The 24,088-nt window shown below is 52.2% G+C and overlaps 8 protein-coding genes across 8 annotated transcripts; 4 read left to right on the top strand and 4 right to left on the bottom strand.

Moving 5' to 3' along the window:
• Window positions 1-690: 690 nt before the first annotated feature.
• N7468_008067 (GTPase-activating protein GCS1) lies at window positions 691-2,225 on the top strand (the record flags this gene model as incomplete). Its single annotated transcript, XM_058477363.1, has 4 exons — window positions 691-732; window positions 811-879; window positions 991-1,752; window positions 1,821-2,225. The coding sequence occupies 4 exons, from the start codon at window positions 691-693 to the stop codon at window positions 2,223-2,225; spliced, it is 1,278 nt and encodes a 425-aa protein (XP_058327708.1).
• Window positions 2,226-2,555: 330 nt separating this feature from the next.
• On the bottom strand, window positions 2,556-5,295 carry N7468_008068 (mitochondrial elongation factor MEF2; the record flags this gene model as incomplete). The annotated part of the gene is given in 2 exon segments (XM_058477364.1): window positions 2,556-4,544; window positions 4,558-5,295. 2 exon segments carry the CDS (start codon window positions 5,293-5,295, stop codon window positions 2,556-2,558), a joined length of 2,727 nt encoding a protein of 908 aa, XP_058327709.1.
• Window positions 5,296-5,716: 421 nt separating this feature from the next.
• Window positions 5,717-7,583, top strand: N7468_008069 (retromer subunit VPS17; the record flags this gene model as incomplete). The annotated part of the gene is made up of 3 exons (XM_058477365.1): window positions 5,717-6,139; window positions 6,216-6,669; window positions 6,721-7,583. 3 exons carry the CDS (start codon window positions 5,717-5,719, stop codon window positions 7,581-7,583), a joined length of 1,740 nt encoding a protein of 579 aa, XP_058327710.1.
• An 838-nt stretch (window positions 7,584-8,421) lies between these two features.
• Window positions 8,422-9,565, top strand: N7468_008070 (putative nucleoside-diphosphate-sugar epimerase; the record flags this gene model as incomplete). The annotated part of the gene is made up of 3 exons (XM_058477366.1): window positions 8,422-8,441; window positions 8,500-8,705; window positions 8,769-9,565. The coding sequence occupies 3 exons, from the start codon at window positions 8,422-8,424 to the stop codon at window positions 9,563-9,565; spliced, it is 1,023 nt and encodes a 340-aa protein (XP_058327711.1).
• Window positions 9,566-10,561: 996 nt separating this feature from the next.
• On the top strand, window positions 10,562-17,616 carry N7468_008071 (putative THO complex component (Rlr1); the record flags this gene model as incomplete). The annotated part of the gene is made up of 5 exons (XM_058477367.1): window positions 10,562-10,814; window positions 10,844-15,356; window positions 15,415-16,877; window positions 16,942-17,298; window positions 17,441-17,616. The coding sequence occupies 5 exons, from the start codon at window positions 10,562-10,564 to the stop codon at window positions 17,614-17,616; spliced, it is 6,762 nt and encodes a 2,253-aa protein (XP_058327712.1).
• Window positions 17,617-18,346: 730 nt separating this feature from the next.
• Window positions 18,347-20,446, bottom strand: tah18 (NAPDH-dependent diflavin reductase; the record flags this gene model as incomplete). Its single annotated transcript, XM_058477368.1, has 4 exons — window positions 18,347-19,757; window positions 19,898-19,996; window positions 20,051-20,226; window positions 20,294-20,446. 4 exons carry the CDS (start codon window positions 20,444-20,446, stop codon window positions 18,347-18,349), a joined length of 1,839 nt encoding a protein of 612 aa, XP_058327713.1.
• Window positions 20,447-20,769: 323 nt separating this feature from the next.
• Window positions 20,770-21,709, bottom strand: N7468_008073 (DNA-directed RNA polymerase III subunit C31; the record flags this gene model as incomplete). Its single annotated transcript, XM_058477369.1, has 3 exons — window positions 20,770-21,140; window positions 21,210-21,462; window positions 21,602-21,709. The coding sequence occupies 3 exons, from the start codon at window positions 21,707-21,709 to the stop codon at window positions 20,770-20,772; spliced, it is 732 nt and encodes a 243-aa protein (XP_058327714.1).
• A 275-nt stretch (window positions 21,710-21,984) lies between these two features.
• N7468_008074 (uncharacterized protein) lies at window positions 21,985-24,064 on the bottom strand (the record flags this gene model as incomplete). The annotated part of the gene is made up of 2 exons (XM_058477370.1): window positions 21,985-23,748; window positions 23,801-24,064. The coding sequence occupies 2 exons, from the start codon at window positions 24,062-24,064 to the stop codon at window positions 21,985-21,987; spliced, it is 2,028 nt and encodes a 675-aa protein (XP_058327715.1).
• Window positions 24,065-24,088: the final 24 nt, after the last annotated feature.

The raw sequence follows: 24,088 nt of genomic DNA on the forward strand, positions 1-24,088 counted from the left end.
GAGGGTATGTCAAACTGGGAATTTCTGAAGACCGCCGTATGGATATGGTCATAACTGTTCCGTTTGGTCTTTGCTTTTTACCCAGGATTGGCTATAGTTATCTTAGCTTCCTCGACAAGCGGATTGGGAGGTGAATCTGTGAAGGCGCGGGTGTGATGATGACTTTCCTTTTTCTTTTTTAACGGATTTCATGGAACGTGGACGTCCATGCTGGAGGAGCGTCCTTGCTGATGCCTCCATCCCTAACGACTATTTTTGCCTTCTATCCTGTATCTTAGCACCCATTTGACTCCGTGATGACGATCTGGCATCTCTATGACCTTTTGAGTAGACCGTAGAACTTGGCGGCTGAAGCTTGTTAAGTGTTCCAAACACTTGGCGCGATGACGCTACCGAGACGACCCTTGCCGATCCCAGCGGACAAAAACATACACTCTGTCACCTCCCCAATTCACCAAAGTTAAACGGTCGCACGATCAATGCAAGCTTAGCGTTCATCGGGTCCCGCCGCCTTTTGATTTTTCCGCATTGCTGTCGGCATTTGTCCGAAATAGGGGTCAGGCATCAAAACAGCAGAATCGCCTCGGACAACCGTCCCAAGTCCAACCTCTCCGCTCCGCCTCTCTAGAGCGCAAACCCCTCCCAATTGTCCTGACCACACCGCCACTGTATAGAGCATAGTATCCCACCATGTCTCGCATGTGGGAAGTTGATCCAGAGACAAGGACAAAGGTGCGCCCGCACGCCTAGCGCTCGATAACCACCGACAGCGAAGGACCAGTCTACTAACACCGCCACGCGCCACCACAGCTCGTCCAGATCTCCAAAACCAACGGAAATGACAGATGCTGCGACTGTGGTGCCCCATCACCACAATGGGTAAGCCATGCTTCTCCTTCTCTTTCCCGCCTCCGTCATGCTCGCACAGCCTCGATGAAGACCGAAAACCTTCCTCCCCGGCGCAAAAACAAGAACTAACCATGTCCCTAGGCATCCCCTAAATTCGGCACCTTCATCTGCCTCAATTGCGCAGGCACGCACCGCGGGCTCGGTGTACACATCTCCTTCGTCCGCTCGATTACCATGGACGCCTTCAAGCACGGCGAGATCCAGCGGATGGAGCTCGGTGGTAACGACCCATGGAAAGAGTTCTACGACACGCACACTGTTACCGTCTCCGAAGGCCGGACATTCGAAGACTCAACGATCAAGGAGCGCTATGAAGGTGACGCCGGTGAGGAATGGAAAGAGCGGCTGACCTGCAAGGTTGAAGGGAAGGAATATGTACCTGGCCAGGAGAAGAAGAATAGCAATGCCTCACGCTCAAGCACACCGATGAGCGTGGGCAGCGGAGTTGGCAGTCTTAGTGGTGTGCGGAATGGATCGCCGGCGCCATCGTCCATTAAGCGGACTGATAGTTTGAGGTCGGGAGTGCCGACCAAGAAGGAACAGAATGAGGCATACTTTGCGAGGATGGGGTCTGAGAATGCAAACCGCTCGGAAGCGCTGCCGCCGTCGCAGGCGGGAAGTTCACGGGCTTTGGGGGTGGATTACCACCTAGTGCTGACGATCGTCGTTCGTCGGGGTTTGGGGGCTTTGGCGGGTTTGGAGGCGGCAACCCAGCGTTTGATGATTTCCAGAAGGATCCTGTCGCTTCTATTACGAAGGGATTTGGATGGTTTGCGTCCGCTGTTGGGAAACATGCCAAGACTGTCAACGAGTCGTATCTTCAGCCCACGGCGAAGCAGGTATGTGATTTGATAATCTATGGGCTGAGGTCTATCCGATGTTCATTAGCACATTCATCTAACTATAACTAGCTCGCGGAATCCGAATTCGCAGCCCAAGCGCGTCTTCATGCTGCAACTTTGGGCCAGAACTTACAAACCGGTGCTCGAACCGCTACAGACCAGTTCACCCGGTTTGTCGAGGGCGAGGAATCTAGCCGAGGGCAGTACTCCCGCGTCGAGCCTGAGCGCAAAGATTTCTGGGACGACTTCTCGTCTCTGGGGAACCAAGACCAAGCCGCCGGTGGTCACCGCCGCAGTGGCTCTCGGTCAGATCTGATTGGAACAACTGCCATGCGAAAGGGCCCAGCTTCAAGCTTACTGCAGAATTCATCGACTGCTGCTTCGGGAGAGACTGCTCCGACGGGCTTAGACAGCGCAGAGGGCGCTGCATCATCTTCCGGTAAAAACAAGGACGATTGGGACGACGACTGGTAGTATATATAAATAAACATCGAATGAGGTTTCATATGGTTTGCGTGGCGAATCGTCCATGTATGGTGCCATAATTTGGTCTACAATGCCTTCATTTTATTTTGTTGATTGCCTATCTCATACCTATACCTTGCTCGTGGAATGAATATCGTCCTATATTCCGACTGGGTCCCCGAAGTGCCAGTGCTCTAATTGAGTCCTTTCTGTCACGAATTGAAGAAGTGGGAAGTCTGGATGTATCATTTGACCCAAAATAAAGGGACCAGGAGAATAGAATACACGATGGTTTTACAAAGATAACTATAGTACAGAGTAGCCGAGAAAGGATGAGACCTAAAATCCACCGCGCAGCTCAGACAGAACTGCCTTCTGTCTCGGCGCAGACATGTTCTCGAATCGATCGACACTCATGACGAAAGTTCCGCGGCCGGCAGTCAAGCTGCGCAGATGCTTCAGATACCCAACCATCTCCTTGAGAGGGACCTTAGCAGTGATGGTGCGGGGAGTTGAAGCGGATGCAGGTATATCAGCTCCGACAGAGGCCGACTCAAATGGGTCCGGAGGAGCATATACCCGCTTAGGGTCAATGGGAGGCAAAGGTTCTTCCACTAAATCGGAGCCTACCGCATCTGTCGCAGAAATGGGGATCTCCTCATCCAACGAAAGGATATGACCACCGCGAGACGAAGAGATATCATGAACAACAGAACCCAAGCTCGCCTCGTCAACGCTGATAATCACATTCATGACGGGCTCCATCATCGCTGTTCCAGGGCCAGAGAGAAGGTCTTGGAGTGCCGCAGCTGTAGCTTGGCGAGCAGCCGAAGACAGAGCAGATGGGGTAGTATCACCGCCGAAGAGATGTTCTGCTGGATTCAGAGTAAGTCTGACGCGGGTGTTATGCATAGGGAACGTGAACTGAGGACCACGAGCGAGTGCCGCTAAAGCACCATTTTGCAAAGCAGTGCGGAATGTTGTTACATCCATGTTGGGTGGTAATATGTGGCCTGATTCGTCGTCCTGGGCGGCGCTTTCGACTTGCAATCCTGGCGCACGGATGATGATCTGGTTGCCGTCGATGGTTTCTGCTAAGATGGTGTGTTCATCCGCTAGATCCGTAACATCTTTGCCATCTGCAGGCTCGACTGATGCGGTACAACCGGCTTTGCCTCGCCGTCCTGCAATTTCATTATCGAAGATTTTGGTGATTGCGTTGGATGCACCAAGTCCAGATTCTCTATAGCCGATCTCGATGCGACCCATAGAGGCCTTCGCTTTCAAGTCATTGATGAGGCGATCACGTGCGATTTCAAGATGAAGCTCTCCCATGCCGCTCAGAAGAGTTTGGCCGGATTCCTCGTCCACGCTTACATGCAAGCTAGGGTCCTCTCGTAAAAGGAAAGAAAGAGATTCTTGCATTCGCTTTTCTTCACTCAGGCTATCCGGCTCGACGCTTGTGAAGAAGACGGGAGGAGGAACATCGATCGGGCGCAGCTGTAGACTGGTGAGAGGCTCTGGAGGAGTTGCTTTGTTTCCTGCGTAAGACACGAGGGTATCGCCAGTACGAGCATGTTTCAGACCCACTACTACACCGATGTGGCCTGCAGGAATCGAGTCAACTTCCACCGCATCATTGGCATACATCTTCAACAGGCGGGGGGCGCGCTCTGACAAGTGTAGGTTTGTATTGAAAAGCAGGCTATTGCGGTCAAGCGAGCCAGAGTAGACGCGCACGTATACCAAGACACCACGCTTGGCATCGTTGACCACTTTGAATGCCAGTGCGCAACTTTGCAGCTTGGCGATGGCTTCCTTCGGGTCAGACAGAGAAGCGGACTTCCTCTTTTTCTTGCCCTTGGCAGGTGAGGAAACCTTCTCACTTTGTTCGACTATAAGGTCTCCGGAGAGCAATCCACGGAGACCACCTTTGACTCCCCCAATACTAACCTCAGGATCTGGCGCCTCAGGGGGACTTGGTAGAAGGTTAACCACAGCATCGAGCAGGGGTTGGACACCCATATTCCGAAAACTAGCCCCAGCAAAGACAGGAACGATTCTGGTGGACGGATTAAGAACACATCGTCGAAGACTGTCGACGATGTCTGCTGGAGAAACAGCCAGGTGGTCTTCGTCACATTCGAAGAATCTCTCCACAATAGACTCGTCCTGCTCACTCAGTAATTCAACCAGAGCGATGCGCGCTCGACGCACTTCTTCTGCGAGGGCCGGTTCCTCAGATTGTAGCTGCTCCAAGTTCATCATCTTCACTGCACGGCCATCGTCCCCTTCCCTTCCATCGAAGGCCCTGAAGGTTGACAGCATCTGCTACGCCAACGAAGGGCCCGTCGCCGCCTTGAAACCAAGGGATTTGGCAAACAGCTGGATAAACGGCTAGTCGAGAGCTGACTTCGCGAACAGTCCGGCCAAATGCAGCCCCATCACGATCTAGTTTATTCACGTAAATGACACGAGGAATTTGATACGTGCTGGCTTGGTGCCAGACTTTCTCGGTCTGTGCTTCGACACCAGCGACTCCATCCAAGATACAAACGGCACCATCCAGGATACGAAGGGACCGCATGACCTCGAATGTGAAGTCTGCATGCCCGGGCGTGTCAATGAGATTGATTGTATGAGAATTAGCAGATCGCGGTAGAGATGAGCCTTGGGGATTCTGGTGCACTTCAGTCCCCTCAGGCGGCCAATGAAACGTGATCGCCGCCGATTGAATGGTGATCCCACGAGCTCGCTCAGCAGGGAGGAAGTCCGTTACGGTAGATCCCTCATCGACGTCTCCAATGCGTCGAGTGAACCCGCTATAGAATAGCATGCGCTCCGTCGTTGTGGTTTTGCCTGCATCGATATGAGCGATGATCCCAATGTTACGTGTCCTGTCCAAGAGTTCCCGTTGGGGCTTGGACAGCGTAGCTGAATATGGTCGAGCCTGGCTCAGCTTGGACTGCAGGCTTGAATTGTCAACATTATGCTTGATAGGACGGGCAGGAGTCCTATACAGATGGCCCAAGCAACGCGCTCCCGGTAGGGGAATACGTAACATTGGAGCCATGACCATTGCTCAGATGGATGACCATCCAGTCGAGATAAACGATAAAATTATGTAGTCGTAGATGGCCCCATTAGGAGCTTATGGTATGTTCACGGTTCGACTTCGAGAAGGAAAAACCACCGGGGCCGGGGCGGGCTTGGCATTTTCTGTTCCATACGTAAACCTGCTTCACACTTCTAACCCAGTCGAACCCTCCATTCCTCTACTGATACGCGTTCTCTTCCACCTCTAGCCTGACTTGATTGCCATGAAATTCTAGCGCTACTCCTAGTGCTCTACCGACGCTGTGCCGAGGTGCTTCACTGTGAGTTGGAGCTATCTGGCCGCAACTGTGGGGGTGATCCTCAGTATTACCGACGCCTGCTAACGACTAGCAGCTTCCCGCCCCTTCGATTGAACACCCTCCTTGCATCCAATCCCGATAACCATGGACTACTCGGCCATTTCCCACGATCCAGACCACCCTGCGGACGCTGACCCCTGGGGATCTCCCCGCCCCGACCGAACCACGTTCCCCACCTCCGTCAATAGCGACATACCATCGTCGCCATTGTCTGGCAGCGAGCACCCAGCCGGGGGCGCAGACGGAAACAATGCAGTGCCCCAGTCCCCAGACTTGTCTGCACAGCTACAGAATGCACAACTAAACGATCCCAATCAGCCCGCTGCGACGGCACAGCAATCGCCCTCGGTGGAACAGCAGCGCTCCCAGGTGCCTGCACGCTACCAGACCGGACTCAGGCAGGCGCAACCACAGCAGCAACCTCGCCCAGCTTATAAACTCCAGGCCAAGATCACTGGGCTCGAGAGGACTGGCAAGAAGGACCCTATCCTTCGCTTTGACGTTCATGTGGGAAGCTCCAGGCGAGGACGCGCGCTTAGCAAACCCCAGAAGACATCCTGATGCTGATGATTTTCTCAACTAGACCAATATTCCCAAGTTCCGCACAACTCAATACCGCGATGTCCGCCGAACCCATTCTGAATTCATGAAATTTGCCGACCACTTGATCTCGGCCAACCCCGAAGCTCTTGTGCCCGCCGTCCCGCCGCCAGTCACCCCGGCTGGTGCTGGGACCGACGAAGATGAGGTTCGCGTCAAGTCCTCGATGCAACGTTGGCTGAACATCGTGTTCGGCAATGAGGCTCTTATTCATGATCCCGAGATAGTCTTGTTTGTGGAGAGCGATTTTGGCTACAGCCCCGTCGTTCGCTTGAAGCAGCCAGCTACTGGTGTGCGACGTAAGATGCTGAAGCAGTTTGCGCCTCCTCCTGATGACACCCCGGAGCTGCAGGCTGCCCGTCCCACAGTCAAGATGTTCTATTTGGGAGCAATGGATGCTAGTCATAAAGTAGATCGAGTTGTCAAAGGCCGACGAGGTACGCGCTCCAATTTATGGATGGCTTGGATTGATTGCTAATGGTTGATAGGTCTTGGACTTGCTGAATCCGATTTCGGTGTCAAGATAGGCCAAATGCACGTGCAAGAAACCCATCCTGGCTTGAGCCTGGCATACCGCAAACTGGGTAAGATTATCCAGACGGTTGGTGACTATCACGCTATTCAAGCCACAGCCGAAGCTACAACACTCGGAGAACCTTTGAGCTATCATTCTGCAGACGCGTTCATCGTAAAGGAGACATTAACCAATCGTCACATCCTGCTTCGAGAACTTATCCAGGCCCAGCAGAACGCCCAAAGCAAGCGTGCCGCGGCAGACCGTTTGAAAGTGAGCTCCTCAGTTCGACCTGAAAAGGTCGATGAGGCTATTAATGCTCTCGAGGAGGCACAGAGCCAAGAGGATTACTTGACCAAGCGCACCCAGCGTGTCACAAACAACTTACTGCAAGAGAAGCGTCGCTGGTTCGACCGAACTACTACAGACGTGCTTTTTAGTCTCCGCGAATATACCTTGCGCCAAATCGAAGCTGAGCGACGAACCTTGGCGACTCTTGAGAGCGTGCGTCCGGATATTCGTGCCATCGATGCCTCCGGCGGGCTGAGTCGCCTGGGCCGCGAGGCACACCCCGCCGTGCGCCGCCATAACCTTTCGTCAAGCCAAGGACCCAAAGGTGATTCCTGGAGCGGTGTCCCTCGTCGTGTTGACACTGCAAGCCGTAGCTTGAGTGGTAGCTTTACAAGCCCCGTGGAGGATGAAGTGGCCGAGAATGATCAAGAGTCTGCCACCGGGCGTAATCGTTCCACTAGCCAGGCGGACTCGATTGCTGAAGATGACGATGACCGCTTGGACGCGCGCAATGCTGCAAGCCGACTGGCTACGAGCACTTTCTAAGCCAGCAGTCCTTCTATCGAATCTGTACATGTAGCCTGAGCATGATGCTGTGATTCCCCTTTCTTGCCGTGGTAATGCATTTCCTATGTTTTCATATTTTTTGAGTCATTCAGCCGAATCTTACGACCTTTCGAAAACACTTGACGTTTGTATGCACATCACGTATACAAATGCTAGCTCTAGCAAAAGTTCAATGTGGAACTTCGTCGAACCTTGTTCCTTGTGATTCTAGAAAACATCTTGTATTCTCAAGTTGAGATTGAAGTACCCACGCCCTCTGCTTCGACTCTTGACTTGTTTTCATGTGATGTCGTATAATCCGCGATGAGTGGCGTAGTGTGCACACCGCGGGTCTTACTCGTCAGGTTGTGTAATACTACTCATTGAGGTTTTTAGTAGAGGATACTCAGGTAAACCTTATTAGTATAACTAGCCCTGTGGAGTCAGACGTCACGGCATCGGATAACCACATTAAGTGCGACCACAGACTCAACTCGAGTTAATTAACTTCGTATTTAGTCTCTTTATTTTATAAAATCCAACACAGCACATACATTAAACACATCGTATAATGTTCGACTCATCAGGTCCTTGGCGTGGACGAATTACTAAACGGCCAGCGAGGTAACTAACTATGAAGTAAGAAGTCTCCGAGCTTGCCCCACCTCAAGACATTCTCCCGATTTCTGTACCCCAACTTGGTGCAAGTTGTCATTGGAGTACGTCGTGATTTATAAGTGATGCTTCGATGTCGTAATAGCCTTTTTACCTTTTACCCAACTTCATCTTCCCTGCGTTCGACACAATATCTTTTTTTCTTACTACGACATAACTCAAAATGGCCCCCAAAGCTTTCATGTAGGTGCTCCCTGCATCCCCGGCCAGCTTATTTGAGCTTATCTGATTGTTCGGACAGTACTGGCGCGACAGGCTACATCGGTGGTGATGGTCTCTATGCTATTGCTACAGCCCACCCCGATTGGGAATTCTCTGCTTTGGTTCGCAACAAGGAGAAAGCTTCTCAACTCACAAGCAAGTATCCACAAGTGCGGGTAGTACATGGAGACCTCGACTCGGCCGATGTCATCGAAAACGAGGTTAAGAATGCCGACATTGTCTTCAGTATGGACTCCCTCTTTTCAGGAGGTTTTCCTTTTTATTGGACCATGCTAATTATTTTACTAGACTTTGCTGATTGTGACCATGTTGCTGCTGCCCAAGCCATCGCGAAGGGCGCTCAACACCACACTCCCGAACGTCCAGTATGGATAATCCACACCTCGGGAACAGGTATTCTGACTGTGGAGGACGGGCGAGCTAAAACATGCGGCATTGAGCGGCCCAAGGAATACAATGATTGGGAGGGCGTGAGCGAGCTTATCAACCTCCCCGCTGACGCGTTCCACCGCAATGTGGATGAGATTATCATTAACGCTGGTAAAGAAAACCCGTCAAGCGTTCGGACTGCAATCGTCTGTCCACCTTGCATCTACGGTCCCGGCCGGGGAACAGGCAAGACCAAGAGTTTTCAAGTCTATTTGTTGAGCGCGGCGGTCATCCAGCGTGGAAAGGGGTTCCTAGTCGGCAAGGGAGAGAACGTGTGGCACCAAGTTCATGTCCAGGATTTGAGCAACGTGTACCTGGCACTCGGCAACGCTGCTGCAGAAGGCGGAGGCAAGGCTACCTGGAACGATGAAGGTTATTACTTCGCAGAGAACGGCCCTTTCGTATGGGGCGACATCCAGCGAGCAGTGGCTCAGGCGGCCTTCGACCAGAAGTATATTTCTTCTCCTGAGGTTGAGTCTCTCAATGGCGATCAGACTACCGAGATCTTAGAAGTGGGTACATATGCTTGGGGTTCGAACTCGAGGGGTCATGCCATTCGGGCTCGCAAGTTATTTGGGTGGGAACCTAAACAGCCCAAGTTGATTGATCTTGTTCCAGAGATCGTCGCGCTTGAAGCCAAGGCCCTTGGAAAATAATCCAAACAAAGTGATTAGTCCAGTTTCTCACTCGAGAAGTGAACCGGATATGAGATTTAGGGATGCAACATAATAAATGAAAGTGAGCCATTTATGAAATAAGATTCGCTTGGTGATTGCTCTTCTGAGAATAGTTACTAGTAGATTTACTGTTTTCGACCGCTCAAGCGGGCTGCTTGGATACAGCGGCGCACTTGATGTTTTAATATGCGAGGTGAATGAAGGATTTCTCGCTACTGGGTATTTTGGCCACTGGCACGGATGCTAGTCCATCAATGTCTCAATAGTCGTTTGGCGTTCTCGATGAGGTTTTTATTAGGCTACCTAGGGGCCAAACCATAATCCCATGCCTGATGCTTACTGCTTCCAAATGACATACTCATACACAATGAGCAGGCTTTTTATATAAAAAAAATAGAAAATAGAAATAAAGCGAACTTAAATTGACAGAGAGCTACAAAACGCGGCTCCCCAAGGACCTTTGGAAGGTCTCCAGTCGGAATGACTAGTTTGTCTCGACTGCGTCGACTTGCTGGAATTGCATGTATCCAAAGCTGTAACATATTGGGGAAGCTTCATGAACAGCATTATCTGCCTCAATATTTGGCAATAGCCACAGAAGAGCGTGCTGGTTCACATGACATTTGACGACTTAATATAGTCCGGATATTCACGAGTGGGTCCAGATTCACAAGTGGGGCCCATTCACTGCCTGAGGCGGTAAAGAGTTGTCCTCCGAAGCTTCACTACCCTCCGCCTTCTTTTCATTTACTACCGCGTTAGTGTTTCCCTGCGCTTGGGTGAAGTGCCTTGCTGGTAGGTATTTATTCCCTCTCTATCCCCAACATCTTCTCCTCTTCCCTTCTTCTCCAGCTCTGTCGCGCCCCACGCAATTGCAAAGCTTACTCTACTGGCCCGCAACAGAACTAAATCAGCAAACCGCATCACCAAACCTCTCTCTCTCGTCTCCTCGTCTGGCCCCGCCATTCAAAAGCCATGGCGCACGGGCAGGGTGGCAAGAGGAAGCGCGGTGAGCGTTCGTCCTGGTCTGGCGACCCGGCGAATGTCGAGTCGCGCCCCTCTCCCCATCGCCCTGGTGCTTTGCACATGGCTGCGCATGGTGGGCACCAGTCGAGCCCTCCCCGAGAGCGTCGAGGCAACCGTAATGCCGGGGACCGCAATCCTCGCCGTGGCTCTTACGAGAACGCCATCTCCCCCTCTCACCCGCAAGAGGCCTCTGAAGCTACGCGTTCGAATGGTGAACCAGCACCTTCGCAGCCAAGTACTTCAATGGCACTCCCCCCCCCGCTCCGACCGCGACTCCTACTCCTACCAATACCACTGTGGAGGCCCAGTCACAGCCTCCAGCGAATCCCGAACCTGTTCGCCCTTCCCGTGGTCCGCCTCCTCCCTACGCCTACCGTTATCTGACGGAGGAGGTGGCTGGGTCTTGGTCGACTACGGGAAAGCAGAGCCTTGTGGAACAGGGACGTGCAGCCTGCTCGGAGCAGGATTTCATTGTTCTGTCCGCAATCTACCAAGAGCTCATTCACGCTGCTACCTGGGGTCGCCTTGCACCTGGCGAAGCAGGCAATGCAGTGAAAGAAATCATTGGAGAATACTCCGACGTCGATATGGAAGGCTCGGAGAGCATGCGTCCGCCTGAAGGCTTTGACCCACGTACTTGCTTCCTCGACACCCTTTCCATCATTGCAGAGACCGACCCAGCCAACCCCGCTCTCAAACCGTTTGTGTTTGCTACTGGCATATCAGCACGACTAATGCGACTTCTGCTCGAGGCTCCGCTGCTACAGGCACTTGGATTGGTGCGCGAGACGTTCACACGCATGGGAATCCGGAAACAGACGAATTTGCTCTACCGCCAATCGAATTATAACCTTCTGCGTGAAGAATCTGAAGGATACTCGAAGCTCTTGACTGAACTCTTTACAACCAGCAACAATAATCCACCAACTGGAGTTGCCGTACAAGAGACATTTGAAAGAGTGAAGGCCATGATCGGTGCATTTGACATGGATGTCGGTCGAGTTCTTGATGTGACTCTCGATGTTTTCGCTACTGTTCTTGTCAAGCAATACCGTTTCTTCGTTAAGCTGCTCCGCACTAGCTCCTGGTGGCCCAAGGAGGAAACCAGCGTCGTTGACTGGCAGCGACGTGCCTCTGGGCTACCCAGTTGGGCACTTCCTGGATCAGCTGGCTGGACAACCACCCCAGAGGAACGGGCAGCTGCTACCCATACAAATGAAGAGCACGATCGTCAGTTCTGGGACCGAGTGCGACAGGTTGGCATTCAGGCCTGGTTCGAATTAGGGCGCAAGCCGCTATCTGAAGAAGAAAAGGCCAAGTTTGCCCCCGAGGAAGGTCTTCTCCCCCAAGAAGAAGAAGCAACATGGGCATGGATCCAAGAGACCGGAACACTGCCGCCGAGTGGCAACCGCGTCGCTGCACAGCTGCTAGGTTTCAAGCTTCGATTCTATTCCTCACCTGCCCGTTCAAAGTCTGATTCTCTTCCGGATAATCTCATTTATCTTGCTGCTCTACTTATCAAAGTGGGCTTCATCTCTCTTCGTGATCTCTATGCTCATCTCTGGCGACCTGATGACTCCATGAATGTCTTGAAGGACCAGAAAATGGCCGAAAAGGCTGAAAAAGAACGAGCTTCTCGACCTGGTGGTGGTGTCAATGCTCTCATGCTGGCTGGTGCGTTGTCTGATGATACCGTTCCACCAGTGCCTCGTGTTCGTGAACAAGAGCCTCGAGTGGCTACTCCAAAGGATCAAGACACCGATAAACAGACCCCTGCCAAAAGTGAAGAAGATTTGCCAGAGCCCTCAGATCAAAAAGTTCTGCTACTGAAGAGTCTTCTGGCTATTGGTGCTATCCCAGAAGCGTTGTTCATTATCAGTAAATTCCCGTGGCTGATGGATGTCTACCCTGAGCTTCCCGATTTCATTCACAGAATCCTCCACCACTCTTTGAGCAAAGTCTACGAACCCCTACGTCCTCTCTATCGCAAAGGTGGCAGCTCCATGGAAAGGCCAGTGATTGCTGCGGAGCAAAGCCATATGCCCAAGGGACACATTCAACTTACCTGGGCTCCCGCGAGACGAGTTCTTCGCTGGGCCCAGCTGGACAAGGAGGACAACGATGGCACACACTATCGCTTCTACTGGGAAGACTGGTCTGACACCATTCCTGTCTGTCAATCTGTCGATGACGTGTTCGCACTCTGCTCTTCATTTCTCAACCTCTCAGGCCATAAGATCGGACAGGACTCCCTCTTGCTCACAAAGATTGTCCGAATTGGCAAACACAGTCTATCTACAGACGCTTCTGCGGAGAACAAAACCCGCTGGCGAGAGCTTTGCAAACGTCTGCTGCTGCCTTCTGTGAGTTTGACAAAGGCAAATCCAGGCGTCGTCAATGAGGTATTCGACCTTATCAGCTGCTTCCCACGTGACGTCCGATACAACCTGTATGCTGAATGGTATTCTGGCCAAACGTCCCGATTGCCAGATATCAAGTCTGCCTTCGATCGAGCCAGGGCAGAGACAAAAGATGTCTTGAAACGTCTCAGCACGACCAATGTCAAGCCCAAGGCTCGATCTCTTGCAAAGATTGCATATGCCAACCCTGGAGTTGTGATCAACGTCGCGATCAGCCAAATCGAATCGTATGACAACCTCATTGAAGTTGTTGTCGAGTGTGCGCGTTATTTTACCCCTCTTGGTTATGATATTCTGACCTGGTCTCTCATCAACTCTCTTGGCCAGAAGGGAAGAAGTCGTGTCCAGGAGGGTGGTCTTCATACCAGTCGATGGCTGAATGCCCTTTCTACCTTTGCAGGTCGAGCGTTCAAACGTTACTCGATCATGGACCCAGCACCCGTGCTGCAGTACGTCGCTGAGCAGCTTCGTCGCAATAACTCCACCGATCTTATTGTTCTGGAGCAAATTGTCAGCTCGATGGCTGGAATCATAACCGACAATACTTTCAATGATAACCAGCTTAAAGCGATGGCAGGTGGACAGCTCCTGCAATCGCAAACACTCTTGCAGCTGCTTGATAAGCGACATGAATCGGGAATCAGCGCGAAACGTCTTGTCAAGTCTTTGACGCAGACTCAAATGGCTGGGCAACTGCTGATTGCCATTGCTCAAGAGCGACGGACTTGTGTTTTCAAGGAAACGTCGTCAGAATTGAAGTTACTTGGAAACATCTTTGATGAAATCCATCGCATTCTGACCCAATACCTTGATCTTCTTCGCAGCAGCCTCACCGTGGACGAGTTTGACTATTTCGTGCCTAATTTTACATCGCTCGTGCGAGAGTTCGGCCTTGAACCCGAAATTGCCTTCTGGATCCGTCGAGCGAGCATTTCCCACAAACTTGTAGATGCTGAGAAATCAAAAGAAGGATCCCCCTCAGCATCAACCAAGAAGCAGATCGAGAACGGGACCCACGCACCGCAGGCTGAGCACGACATGAAAATGGAAGACGTCGATAATGAGACCACTGCCAAGCCAGAAGAACAGATAGTGGAATCCGCTATGGAGGTCGATAAGGATGAACCTTCACCTGCCACTCCGGCGACTCCCACAACTCTTGACCCTCATTCTACAAACCCTGTGATGCAGGATTTGATTGACAACGTCAAGAATGCGTTGCCTACTGAGACCTGGGAGGTGGTAGGTGCGCATTTCTATGCTACTTTTTGGCAACTCTCACTCTACGATGTTCACATCCCTGGAAAGTCGTATGAGGAGGAGATTGACCGACTGAAGCGACGTATCACCGCAATCAACAACGATCGCTCCGATCTCAGCATGGCCGGTACCCAACGGAAAGAGCGCGAAAAGAAGCAGAACACTCAACTGCAAGAGCGTCTTCTTCAGGAAAACAAAACCCACTTGACTGACTACGCCCGGACTCGCAAGAGATTGCAGAAGGAGAAGGATCAGTGGTTTGCGAGTATGCGCCGTAACTACGATGCGCTGAACACTTCGTTGTTGGAACAATGTTTCATTCCTCGAATTATGTTGTCCCCTATTGATGCCTTTTTCTCATTCAAAATGTTGAAGGTTCTTCATAACTCTGGGACCCCCAACTTCCGGACTATGGGCCTGATTGATCAGCTGTTTCGTGAACAGAGACTCTCTGCTCTCATCTTCCTTTGCACCTCGAAGGAAGCTGACAACCTCGGTCGGTTCTTGTGTGAGCTCCTTCGTGATCTCGGGAGATGGCACGCCGACAAAGATGTTTACGAAAAGGAGGCATTCGGTGCCAAGAGGGACCTTCCTGGTTTCGCAAAGAGCGTGGACCCTGAGGGTGTACCGACCAATTTCTTAGAATTTGAAGATTTCCGTCGGCTTCTCTACAAATGGCACCGACTTTTTGGCAATGCATTAAAGGCATGCCTCAGCGGTGGCGAATACATGCACATTCGCAACGCTATTAGCATTCTGAAAGCTGTTGTCGAGCACTTCCCCGCGGTGAACTGGATTGGCCGCGACATGCTGAATTGTGTCAACTACCTCGCCATAAATGATGAAAGAGATGATGTCAAAATTCCTGCTGCATCTCTTATCGGCTCCCTGAACAGACGTGAAAAGAAGTGGATGCTTCCGCAAGCATTCAACCTGGTTAAAGTCCAAAACGATGCCGGCCAGCCCAAGTCTGGCTCGCAAGCCCCGGGGACACCTCAACCGCAGTCTTCATCCCCTACATCTCTTAACGCTAAGGCGACTGAATTCAAACCGTCTAATCAAGAGTAAGCTCATACCCGAAAGGTATTTACTATCTCATCGAAGCTAATATGTTCTTCCTAGCACCTTGGCTGCTTCCAACCCTGATGGGGATTCGAAAATGGAAGTCGAGGATGGTGAAATCGAAGATGCCAAGATCAACGAATCGCATGAGACGAAGGCAACAGATAATTCGACCACCTCCAATGAGCATCCCTCTGAATCAGCAAACGCATCTGCTGCTATCGACACAGGCGCCGATGCAATGATGGCTGATCGTCCGGCGTCTGAACGTAATTTAGACCCGTCGTCCCGACCCAGACCGGTCTCTCAAACTCGGGAGCCTGGGCGTGGAAATGATGCCCCCAAGCGGCGTCAAGAGGAACGGCCAAATCCACGAGCGCAAGCCAAACGTCCGCGTCTTAGCGAAGGAAACAGACTTCCACCAAGGCCCGAGCTGATGGACACACGGCATGACAATCTTCCTGACTTCAACCCTCGTACTCGTCACAGCAACCTTGATCATACCCGCTCTTTCGATGGCCCACTGGGCAATGATTCTCGTGGTCGTGGGAGAGGAGGCGATCGCGACCGTGACTTTGCCATGCGGCCTTTGCCAGATGACCCCATGCACAGTTCTTATCATGAGAACCGACCACCACGAGACCAGGACTGGTCGATGGATCGACCAGGACGCAACCGCTCTTCGGAATCTTTCCACGGCCGGGATGTAACTGGGCGTAACGAGCTTATGCCCGATTTTGCCGACAGGTCTGCTGATGGTCCTCGCCGTGGAGAATCCATGCGCTCAGAGAAAGACGATCGTCGAAGCTTCACTCGCATGTCACCTCCCCGTGCCGACCTTCCGAATCGCCCAGAACGGTTCCCTAGTGACCGAAGGCTGGGCAACTCATCACAACAATCTCGCCCTGACGATTTCCCTCGAGGCCCTCGCAATCCAGGCGGTGACTCTAGAGACTCCGCAGCAGCGCCTGATATGGAGCATGGCCGCTTACGCCCCCCTGATACACTCGACATCCCAATTGGCCCCCGTAACCGAAATACCAACCGTGGCGGACGCAATGCCCCCAATGCCCCCGTTGCCCCAGGGTCCAGCAACGCTACCAGACTTCCTAGCCCGGATCGCCAGATGCCAACAGGCTCTGCTCGAAAGGATGGCCGCGGAGATCGTGATCCCTCTCCTACCCAAGCTCCTGCCAGTCCAGAACCCGCTGGAATCCACCCCGACAGACTCAAACACATCATTACCGACTCCCCTGCTTCAAAACAGGCAGGGACTGCCATGACACCCCCCTCCGGTCCTCGCAGCAGACCGGGTAACCAACAAAACCCCCGTGGGTCCCGTGGTGACCGAAACCGTGGCGGCGGCGGCGGCGGCGGCGGCGGCGGTGGGGGTAGCGACAAGCGCTTCTCCGCGCTTACGGGTATGCTTCAGCAAAACTCCGAATCACCAGCTGCTACCACTCCGCCTACTCGAGGCCGAGGATCTGGTAGACAATCCGCCAATGCCCCAGATGCCTCACCGGGTGCTCCTCATCTTCCCCCCTGGGCCCAGTGGTTCTCAAGATGATTATCCACCGCGGAACCGAGGCAATCCTCGTTCTGGGGATCTGATAGATGACGCTGGCCCCAACGACAACCGCCGTGGAGGCCGCAATGACGACCGAGGGCGGGACCGCGATCGTGAGCGTCGGGGCGACGACCCTCCCAACAACGGAAACAACCGTCGTGAAGATCGACGAGAGCGAGACCGGAACCGTCGCAGCGATGTTGGTGGTGGCAATGGGCCTCGGGAAGACAATCGAGAGCGCCAGGCCGAGTCTCGTGAGAGCCAGCGCCGGAACCCAGGCTCGCGCGAGGAGATGCGACGCCGAGACCGGCGCGATCGAGACGACGGACCACCAGAGAGTGGTGCTACTCCTGCCAGCGTAAGCAATGAGAGCGATGGTCGGAACCGACCATCTTCATCAATGGGCGCTCCTCCCCCGCCCCCTCCCCCTCCCCCCTCCAAACCCTCCTCCAATGCTCAACGAAAATGCTCGCCGGTGGAGCTCTGGTGGAGACCGAAACAACCGATCTGAAAACCGAGATCGTGAACGAGACCGACGCGGTGATCGGGGCCGGGACCGTGACCACCACCGTGACGGCAACCGGTCTGGTCATCGCAAACGAGGGCCTCCTAACCAGGATGACGGTACTGGTGATGGGCCCTCACGTGGACAGCGCACGGGAGGCGAGAACAAACGCCCGCGTCGAGGACAGTGAGGTGTGTGCAAATTTGCTTGTGTTTGCTGTTTTTCTGTTTTGGTTTTTTTGGTTCTCTACCATGACTCGGAGATTCCCCGGCCTTTCTTTGTTTTGTATTATTATCTTAGTGTTTATTCATATCCAATCAAGAAGTATTCTTATAATTATTGTGGGTTGATGCAATCTCTCAAGACAAATCGACACATTGTCGGAAGCAGAGTGGCCAACCTGTGAACTGCCAGTGGTATGTTGGGTACTATTAGATGCGACATGACGTTAAACAGTAAGGATGGGAACTTGAATAGGGCCTTTCGAGGTTGTGCCTGTCCGGATTGGATTCGCGATGGTCAGAGCAAAGAACAATGAATGAATTACTGGTTGTCCTGGAGCCGAACCATTGTTATGGAAGAGAAAACAAGGCGTGGAATGTCAATGAAAGAGTAGTAATCTCTGTCTATTTGAGAGTGACCCTAAGTATCGAGGAATTACGATTGTCAAATTGAGAACATATTCAGATGTTGAGAAACGAAGTTGTGTCTACAGACAATGCTTTGTTTACCGTCCGGATTCCCTTTCGTCCATTGCATCTAATCAACAACCATACATAGAATGGCACAGAAAGCTCCGAGTCGACTTGCATGTATGGAGAGAATGTCAAAGTGGGAAAACAAAGCGGTTCTTTTATTCTGACAGACTAGGCTATTGGTCCGAGTCTTTTTTACTCGACTAACCTAACTGTTTGGCATCATCACCAGGTCTCTTGCTTATACCGCCCAACCTTTTCCATCCCAATCAGGTACTCCTCAGCTTGCGTCCGTGTATAGGGCTTTCCAGTGAGAGGAGCACCGCCGTACTGGAAAGCCTCGATCAAAGCTTCTCGTACAGCCTGGGGCATGCGACCTGACGAACCGCAAATATACACTGAGCCCTGTAGGTCATGCAGCGTCTGGAAAAAGAGCGCAAAATTCTGGCGAAGGACATCTTGGACGTACAACTTTGACTTTTGGTCTCTTGAGAAGGCTGTGAGGACTTGCAGAGGAATGAGAGTATTCAGTTGGTCCCACTCTTCCTCGAAAAAGAAATCTGCGGATCTGTTGCGGCCACCGTAGAGCAAGACTGTCTTCCCGACTGGCACATCGGCGCCAGGGTTTTGCTCCCGATAAGCTTGAACCAACGCAGCTTTTTCCCACAGCATAGATCTGAGCGGTGCGATGCCAGTCCCTGGTCCAATAAGAACAGTGGGTCCCGTTAGTTGCTGGATTGACGAATTCAGGCCTCCGCGCTGTAGTTGGATGCGCAGAGTGCTGCCAACCTCGAGCGTAGAGAGATACTTCGTGCAGACGCCCTCGCGAATTCTTTTGATCACCGTCTGGTACTTGACAATTGCAATGAGGAGTTCGAATTGAGTCTTGCCATCAGCAGTCTTCTTTTTTGAGCCACCACTGGCAATACTGAACTGTCGAGCACGGATCACGGGGAAGACAGAAAGAGCATGTTGCCAGGGGATTTTCACTGTGTCGAACTCATGCAACACTTCCAGGATACTTCTGCGTGGGCGGGATGTGTAGTCCCACAGCTCGTCCAAATATTCCGGGTTTGTAAACTCCAAAAGACGCTCCTTATGCAACTCGTCAGTTGTGTAGTGGGAAATTGTAGCGAAGAAAGATCTCCGCGGGATAGCCTTGAGATCCAGGTAATCGGTGAGGAGAGAGCGGAGGGTAAGATTAGGATATGAGTCAAGGCAAGGAATAGGAGGAAGTGAGGCATTGTTCCCTACTGGGTAGAGTGAGATCGGTGAATCCGCAACATCGTTCCAATCCATCAAGTCGAGCAGTATCTGTACATCTGTGGGTGATGTCTTGGGTGTAATGGCAATCATATCACCCGGTACGTAGGAAACGGACTCATCAATAGTGAAAGAGATCCGCCGGACGTCTTGCCAATGGCTCATGGGAGTAATGCGTCTATTGTCTGTCAACGTCCCCAGGAATGTATCAGGCAGTGGCCGGATGTCGCGGTCAAGATTCGTCAAGCCGGGTTGTCCATTTGATGGAGCTGTTGAGGCAATACTTTCTAGCTTTATAGGGCTCTCATTGCCTCCTTTGATTCCTAGAACCCACTTCGGTGGTAGTTGTACATCGTCCGGGATTGGGTGTTTTCTCCGGGGACAGGGGATGTCGATCTAATAGGCTTTTGCGGAAATTTGTCATCCATGGTATGAAAGTGCCTTCAAGCCTAAAAGGGGAGTTGCGTTAAGGCGCTTCATTGGCAAGGACAGAATTCAACATAGGGAGCTTACCCTTCTGGATGCTGCTGGTCTGCTTCACCGGTCGGATAAATCTCGTTGCCACCCAGCTGAATTAATCGTTTGTGAAGCTTCCGCACCGCCCAGTTGAATCTGCAGAGGTTAGCAACATTGGTAGGGCTATCAGAGCCGGAACCGGGCACATACTTGGGATAGGAACTATCGCCAAGGCCAAATGCTGCAAAGTTGATCCCGGCTAGGTATGTCGGTGGCAGCTTCTTGAGAAGGAGTGCTTTCCAGAACTTTCGCGCATTGGCTGGCAGATCGCCTTGTCCGGTCGTCGATACCACGAAGATGGTCAATGTATACGAAGAAAGCGCATTCTAATGGCATACAATTCAGTAAGATGTCCGCCAGAGTCAAGCTGGGAACTCGATCAACTGGACTCACAGGCTCCGACTGGTTCAATTCTGCAACATGCGTCGCAAAGCGCATTCTCTCGGTTAAAACCCCCAATTCCTCCGCGACCTCCTGGGCGTTGCCAGTCTCCGAGCCATACAGAATAAGGGCCGATCGGGCAGGGCCCGAGCTCTGAGCGCTCATGGTCAAGGTGTGTGTGTATTGTGTATTGGCGATCAAATCCAAATTCATGGGGAACTTTTGGCGGGGGCCGATGTCGGTCACGTCATCCAACGGCTGGGCGATTTTAAAGATAAAGTCTTATCTGATCTGATCTAACTTTCTACAACCAGGTTAAATGGATTTGTCTTCAATCGCAAAGATTTATCTCTGCGCTTGGCACAGATATTCGTATCGAAATGAAATATGTCTGCTTCGATGCTCCAAAGATGGGAATGGGAGCATTAGAACACGGAGGAATAAAAGGTTTTAAAAGCAAAATAGAAAGGGTATCTCAGAGCAGCGCCTCAGTAAGTATCCTCTTCACCACCACCGCCATCGTCGTCTCCAAAGTCCTCGTCGCCGCCGTCGAAGTATTGTTCGGCATTATAATCTCCACCCATGTCGTCTTCGTCATCTTCAAAATCGTCATCCACAACCTCCTCCTCTTCCTGCTCCTCATCATCCAGCAGCTCGCCGGCTTCCTCGTCCTCAGGGCCCGAGTCCTCCTCACCCTCCCCTTCCTTGCGTTGCTTTGTCGCGCTCTCAACCGCCTGTTCTTCGTCGTCTTCAAACCCGCGCTTGCCGGCTCGCGATGACTGTGGCTTATAGCCACCAGCGTCGGGGCGGAAATCGGGCTGGATGATACTCCACGAGTCGCGTGGGAAGTAGCGCATAACTGCAGGCAGGTATTAGTCTCGAAGCCCGATCATTCCAACGATAGTATCAGCCATAGCTTCAAACTCACCCCACTCGCGCTCATTGGGATCGATTAATGGGACAGTCCGGCGCTTCTTCTGGTACCGGCTGGAGAAAGAGGGCATGCCGTTGAACGGATCGAAGTTTGCGCGTGCTGCGGTGCCCTTCCTGGCCGAGGTAGAGGTCACGTCGAGGACAGAGAAGAAAGGGCCTTCGCGAAGACGCTCGCGGAGGTGTCGCCCCCAGTCGACCTCGCTTTGTTCTTGGGCGCTAAGCTTGCGGGCGAACGGTACCACATAGGCCTGGGTACGAGTAAGAAGGGTGTGATTTTGCATGATGATGACGGTATGGTTGAATGATCAAGGACAAGAGGCATGGGAAGAAAAGGGCAAGAGCAGAGGGAAGGAAGGACTCAAGTGCTAGGACGATTAAAGAACTCACTGGATAGAGGGGAGTAGGTGCGCCATCAGCTTCACCACCACCACCACCTTCGGTATCCCAGGACATATCTTGTCCAGGGAACCCCTGCTTCTTCCTGAATCGCGACATTGTAGCGCTAAGATAAGTCTGCAATGCAAGTAAAAACTATAACCTCTTTTATTACAGATGATTCATTGCGCCATAGTAGTTGAAGCCGGCAAAAAATCGAGTCACGGCGCGAACCTCGAAAAATCCGCGCTGACCGCCTTGGCCCCGACAATCTGCCCTCTTCCCCGCGCTAAGATAAGGCTGCCGATCATTTGATGCCTCTATGAGTCGACAAAGGTAAACTGGTCTTGCTATTTTCCATCCCGCTGTCTGAAGTTCGATTCTATTAAGTGATATCACAGTCCAATGGCCTCTACTTGAGCTGCTCCTTGTTGCACTGGCCCCAGAGGCCCTTCATTCACCCGCTGTCGCAATGTCCGCAGGATATCTTCAAATCCGTCCATCTGGTTGCCGTTCTCTCGAAGCTTATTGTACAAAGCCACGAGGACATCGTGTTTTGCGGTCGCAACCTTCCAAACAGCGTTTTGAGAATCCCCTGCGCCACCGCCCACAAACTCATTATAAGAGCGAGGTGGCTTGAAGAGATAAGGCAGAAGCGTAGTGAGCGCCGGTGGGGTGAGGATAGCCCAAGCGCCTGTCAAAGGGAGGAGGCCACTACTAGCAGGTGATAGCCGCCCCAAATTTTCTTCAAAAGGCAGCTGGAATCGGGACGAGCCGGAGACATGCGACGCAGGAGGAAGGGGCTGCCAATTCGCAGTCACAATGGCGTCCATAAAATTGATCGCAGCTAGCGCAGCATCCTTCATGACAAGGATGTCAGCTGCGGCAACGATGTCGGACCAGAAGGTAGGATTGTGGTTGAGGTAGATAAAGTACAACATGCGCGCTGCGGCAGCTTCATGATGCCAGTCTGTCGGTGTTTGACCGGAGGTGTTGAGATTCATAGAATCGGATAAATATGCATGTCCTGGTCCTTTGAATATCCTTCCAAGGACCCCAAAGGCCTCCTCATTCGGTGGGTGGGTAGGAATCGAGAGCATGGGGTTTCCGCCATGTTTGCCAGCTTCCACTAAAAGTACCCGGGGAAGGGCAGCCAAGACAGCCAAGTGACCGGTAGGAACTTCCCCATGGGCCCATTGAGTTGAAGGGATCGCGAGAGCTCGGGATATGCGCGAGGTTATTCCGTCCAACAATGTGGAAGGATTTTCCAGGAGATGGTTTGGGTATGAACCCGCATATCTCGCAACGTAGGCCATGGTCGGGCCCGCGAGGTAGATCGAGTCCACTGGATCAAGCTTTGAATCATCGAGATAATATTCTAGTATTTTGGAATGGATGTTTTGGGAAATCAGGAAATCCAATGCGGGCGAGGAAAATGTTGATGCAGATGCCACAAATCCTCGTGCAGCAAGACCCGGGGCATCAATTTCAATCAGCTCGCGGTAGAAGTTGAGAAGCGTCATATGCATCAGAACATCACTAGTATCAACCATGATAGAAGCTGCAAAATGCAGAATACTATCGCTGCCATACTTCTTCTCAACATCGTACACTTGCGACTTCGATATGATATCCCAGCGTCGACTACCGGCCTTGACAAGGAAGCCTGCTAGTCTCCCTTGGGCAACCGTACGTGCGCGTTTAGAGAGGTCACCAGGCGCATCCTTTTGTAGACTGCAAAGTCCAAACAGAAGACCATACACATCCTTATCAGTGAATACCCTGCGCCACATCAGGCCCTGGCCTCCGTGTGTCTCCTTTCCAGTGTCATATTCTCCTTTCTCAAGAGGGCTGGCCAGGTCAACCTCCAGCAGAGCCCATAACGTATCAAAAGCTGCTTGGGCAACTGACGTCGATGATGTAGATAGCCAAAGCTCCACCAGGGAGGCCACCAGGCCAGAGTCCCCCGCGACTATTGCTGCATCACTTGACGTTTCCCCAGCCTTGGCCAGTAAAGACAGGGCCAAAAGGTTGATTGGTGGTGACGGTGCCTTGAAGCCAGCAACTAGATCGAGAGAAGGCCCAAGCGATCGAAGGTCAGCGAAGCTGAAGTTTGCGGTCGCTTTGGTGGCAAGGGTGGTGAGGGGGAGTTGGATCTTCTTGGAGCACAGGTAAAAGTGCCGATATCTGCGATAAGAGCGTCGCGGGGACTACCGGAGCTGTGTCTTCGACGAGTTGGAGCTTTAATCGATCGACCAGGGTCAAGTCTAGTGCAGTTGAAGGGTCGTCTTGTATCTTGGCCAAGTGCGCTTTCAGCACTTCGAATGAGGATGGGATAGCCATGGTGGTGGACGTGTAGCTAAGGAAAATTAAGATCGCATGGCGGGGGAAGCTATCAACTACCAAAGCCTCAGGCCGATCCGCAGTAACAAACAGGCCAAACACCCGCATCTTCTCAACATCTACTCGATCCATCTTCTCCAACTTAACTTCCCCAAC

This window comes from Penicillium chermesinum, assembly GCF_028974085.1.
Source record: "Penicillium chermesinum strain IBT 19713 chromosome Unknown utg000006l:1.0-2335141.0:1.0-2336784.0, whole genome shotgun sequence".
NCBI lineage: Eukaryota > Fungi > Ascomycota > Eurotiomycetes > Eurotiales > Aspergillaceae > Penicillium > Penicillium chermesinum.